We start from the raw sequence: 4,206 nt of genomic DNA on the forward strand, positions 1-4,206 counted from the left end.
ATGGAGGAAAAAGGAAGCAAGGGGGAGCCCAATGCTAGGAAAGTTGTCTGGGGTGGAAATTGAAGGGACCTTGAAAATATCAAAGTACACCCTCTTTAATCACTTTTTAAATGACCAAGAAAAAAATGTTTTAAGTGAAATAGATTTATTGAGAAAGTGGGGCACTGCAGCTAGTCATTGACCTGAGACAAATGTCCCCAAAGGTTTACAGAGAGAGAGAAATGTCCTTGACTTCCTCTGATTCACCAGAGACAGCCTCACTGAATGACTTGCAGGAAAACTCTGATACAAAAGTATTCCTGATAAGAAAATATTCCCAGGTTTACAGAGACACAATAGAATTAACATTACAAAATGTTGGACTATGAACACATTTAAGCAAATTAATATCTTCAAAAAATTGGGAGAACAGTTTTACTTTGGGTACATTCAAACAAATTAATATTTTAAAGAAATGATCAGGGGTTGGAGATAGAGGTTTTAATCCAGAAATAAAAGGGCAGGAATATTATATAAAGAGAGGAGGAGGTCAGGACTGGATTGTTTGGGTGGGGCTAATGTCAAGTTAAGGGGCTTGACTACCTGGAAGAAACCTCCCATATAATGGAAGAGACATCTATGACAAAAAGGTACTCAGTATTGATACTTGAGATTGATCCTCTGGTACTTTCAGGATCTAAGACCATCAGCCTGGAACTCCTGCCTCAGGCAAATTCTCAGACAAACTCACTTAAGGCTTTAAAGTCTTTGTAAGGATGGAGGTGGAGGATGAGCTTTGACTAACCCAGAGATAATAATAACCATTAATAACTTGAGGATAACACACTAATTTCTCGCTCCACATAGAGTTGGCTACAGAGTTCCGCATGAGTGGAAGAATCATGAAATCTAATAGCATTAGGGGTTTGGATGTTGTTGGCAACCATCGACCCTGGCAACCTTTGTGTGTTGGCCTGTAGCCTGGCTGGAGTCTGTTTGTTTCCTGTTGCCTAGTTAGGGTCTCCAAGTTTGTCAAAAATGACCTACTATTGTCACAATTGTAGTTGTTCTATATTTTTTCAGGTTGACACTTTGAAGAACAATTCCAGTTTCTAAGTTTAACCTTGATTATAATTGAGAGATTTTGTTTTTGAAATTTTTTATTAATTGATTTGTTGATACAGTAAAATTCTTGGGTATCTCATATTCTCTTTTCCCTCTCTCTGTACAATAGAAGTCATCGCCTCTGAGAATGCTCAGTACCCAGAGCACTCCCAGCTCACTGGGAAGTGGTTTCTAGAACTTTCCCGGGGTTTAGAAGTGGTGTAGCTGCCGCCTTGGGGAGGTGGCAGCTGGATAAGACTCCTCTGAGGGAGAATTGTAGCAATGGCAGATGAGATCAGCAAAGCACAGACTGCCCAGCCTGGCGAAGATACCATCTTCGGGAAGATAATTCGCAAGGAAATTCCAGCCAAAATAATTTTTGAAGATGACAAGTGCCTTGCTTTTTATGATGTTTGCCCACAAGCCCCAACTCATTTCCTGGTGATACCTAAGAAACCTATTCCCCAGATATCTGTAGCAGAAGATGATGATGAAAATCTTCTTGGACACTTAATGGTTGTTGGCAGGAAATGTGCAGCTGACTTGGGTCTGAAGAAAGGATACCGGATGGTGATCAATGAAGGTCCTGATGGGGGGCAATCTGTCTATCATATCCATCTGCATGTTCTTGGTGGACGTCAAATGACATGGCCTCCTGGATAAATTGTTGGAATGTGAGCAGCAGGTTTATAACATATGTTAAGCTGAGTATACTTAAAATTTTTTCGTTAAATAATAAATTGGGAAATTATTTCAAAAGGCACACAATAAAAGATCTGTTTTCCATGCTATTAAATTTGATTAAATTTTTTAAATTTTAATTAATTTTTTTTACAGAAAAAAAAGGGGGGGGGCGGCTGGGTAGCTCAGTGGATTGAGAGTCAGGCCTAGAGATAGGAGGTCCTAGGTTCAAATCCAGCCTCAGACACTTCCCAGCTGTGCGACCCTGGGCAAGTTACTTGACCCTCATTGCCTACCCTTACCACTCTTCTACCTAGTAGCCAATATATAGAAGTTAAAGGTTAAAAAAAAAAAGGCATCACCTAACCAAAAAAAATATATATAAATTACATCTTTTATGTTTCTGTTTATCAATTCTTTGGAGGTGGACATATACAAGTTATTCTTCAAATATTAATTCTGTAGTTGTATATAATGTTATCTTGGTTCTATTCATTTCTCTTTTCATAATTTCATGTAGGTTTTTCCAAATTAAAATAAAAAAAGATATTAACCTGTTTGGCATTTCTTATATCACAGTAGTATTCCATCACAATCATACGCTACAAAATGTTCAGCAATTCCCCAATTGATGAACAGCCCTTGTATTTTCAATGGGCTTTAAAGGAAGTCATTTCCAAGGCAACCAAAATACATTTACCTTGAAGTCTTAGTTAAAGGTCTAAAGCTTTCATGGCAGGTAACATGCTACAAAGACTCTGGCAGTATTACATCTCCATGTTATTCTGTCTATTTTTGTCTAGATTCCATTGATTGGAATTAGGAGTATTAACTTGGAAAAACACAGAATTACTAAGTAGATAGAAAAGCCAAGTCTTTAATCAGGAAGAGATAGTGCTCACTATTCAGGTACTACCAGTATCTCTGAGAGGATAACCTCACTAGATTATCCTCCAAAGAGGGATTTGATAGAATTTGGGAATTTATATACCTTTTGGAGAACTAAGGACAGGGAAAAAGGGAAGCCAAAGTCAGGATTATCAGGGAGAGGCTGACACTTTACAATGGATACAAAGGAAAGGGTCCAGCTGAAGCCTGGGCTATCTGGGAAAGGACCTTGATACATTGGAGAAACTACCAGGATAAAAGAGTGCTTAGCTTTTGATTAGATCTGGTAGATCCACCTAAATTAATCATTAATTACTTTAAGATCTATTGTTCAGTCTGAAATGGATAAGTGTGAGACCTCCTTTAAGGACATGGGACAAAGGGCAAAATTGGGGTCTCCAGATTTCAACTTGACAGGAGATAGAACCTAAATAGTGTCAATAGTTTAATGACAACTCATCAAAGATATAAGGAAAACAGCAATACAATCTTTATCAAGTTTAAACCTTTCTAGAAACATGAGATTTTATATTACAGTGCTATTATAAGCTTGTAGTGGATTTATATTCAAAGAAAGTCAGTCACCTTAATTTCAAAATACAAATTATATAATTGGAACATACAGACTAGTTCAACTCCACATTTTAGATAATTTTCAGATCTGTGACTTGTGTGTTCATGAACACAAAATATTATTTTATTTTTGCCTTTCATTTATTCTCCAAAAGATATGTATTCAATAGATACTCTCACAACTGGAACATTCATTTTTTTAAAAAAATTAAGTAGTAATGGCATGGGCATTGTAACCCCAAAACTCAAGCAAACTATAAGCAGGAAAATTCCTTTGCTCCCTTCTGTCCTTATAACTCCTAACTCAATAATATCTGATAATTTCTATAAGACCTTGAGATTATTATCACCCTTGGATCGTCCTTTAGATTTGAAATGGACATAGAGATCCACCTCCTGGCTACACCTCGATACTAGCGGGCTGTATCTCAGACATCCATCTGTCCCCTAAACTTTGAGGGTCTTCAGGCAGCCCCCAGTCAGATGACCAACCCCCCGCCCCCCACCAAATACCTGAATATTTACCACACTAGAGTCACGTCTTCACCATGGCACAGTCATGTCTCCACTGTTGTAAAGAGTATAAAATCCCCAGAATTGATGTCGTCTGGGGGACAGCTGTTCCATCTATGCTGCCCTCCCAAGGAATGGCTCCCCATCTTGCTGTTCCACCTTGCTATCCTCCTGGCCAGATTCAACATTACTTTCTAAATTAATAAATTTCTCTTTTTATTTTTAAGCTAAGTTTTGTAGTCTTGCATTCTTGCTAAAGGTACCCTTGCCGAACCTCTGGGGGTTCACCTTTAGCACCCCACAACAGTACAGAAAGAAAAATTTTAATATCAGATTTTAAAAAATGGTGTGGGGGTGGAAAATGAACAATACAAATGTAGCTAAAGATTGAATCCATGAAGGACAAAATAAGAAATGATTTAAGGTCATGCCATTTCAGACTCTTGTGGAAGTTTCAGTTCATGTCTG

At 37.9% G+C, this 4,206-nt stretch overlaps 1 protein-coding gene across 1 annotated transcript; it reads left to right on the forward strand.

The window, feature by feature from the left end:
* The first annotated feature begins 1,365 nt into the window (after positions 1-1,365).
* Positions 1,366-1,746, forward strand: LOC123231719 (histidine triad nucleotide-binding protein 1-like). Its single transcript, XM_044658022.1, has one exon. The coding sequence runs from the start codon at positions 1,366-1,368 to the stop codon at positions 1,744-1,746; it is 381 nt and encodes a 126-aa protein (XP_044513957.1).
* The last annotated feature ends 2,460 nt before the right edge of the window (positions 1,747-4,206 follow it).

The sequence above is a fragment of the Gracilinanus agilis genome, chromosome 1, assembly GCF_016433145.1.
Source record: "Gracilinanus agilis isolate LMUSP501 chromosome 1, AgileGrace, whole genome shotgun sequence".
Classification (NCBI taxonomy): domain Eukaryota; kingdom Metazoa; phylum Chordata; class Mammalia; order Didelphimorphia; family Didelphidae; genus Gracilinanus; species Gracilinanus agilis.

Coding starts and splice junctions, on each gene's coding strand:
- LOC123231719 (XM_044658022.1), top strand. CDS start 1,366: ATGGCAGATGAGATCAGCAAAGCACAGACTGCCCAGCCTGGCGAAGAT.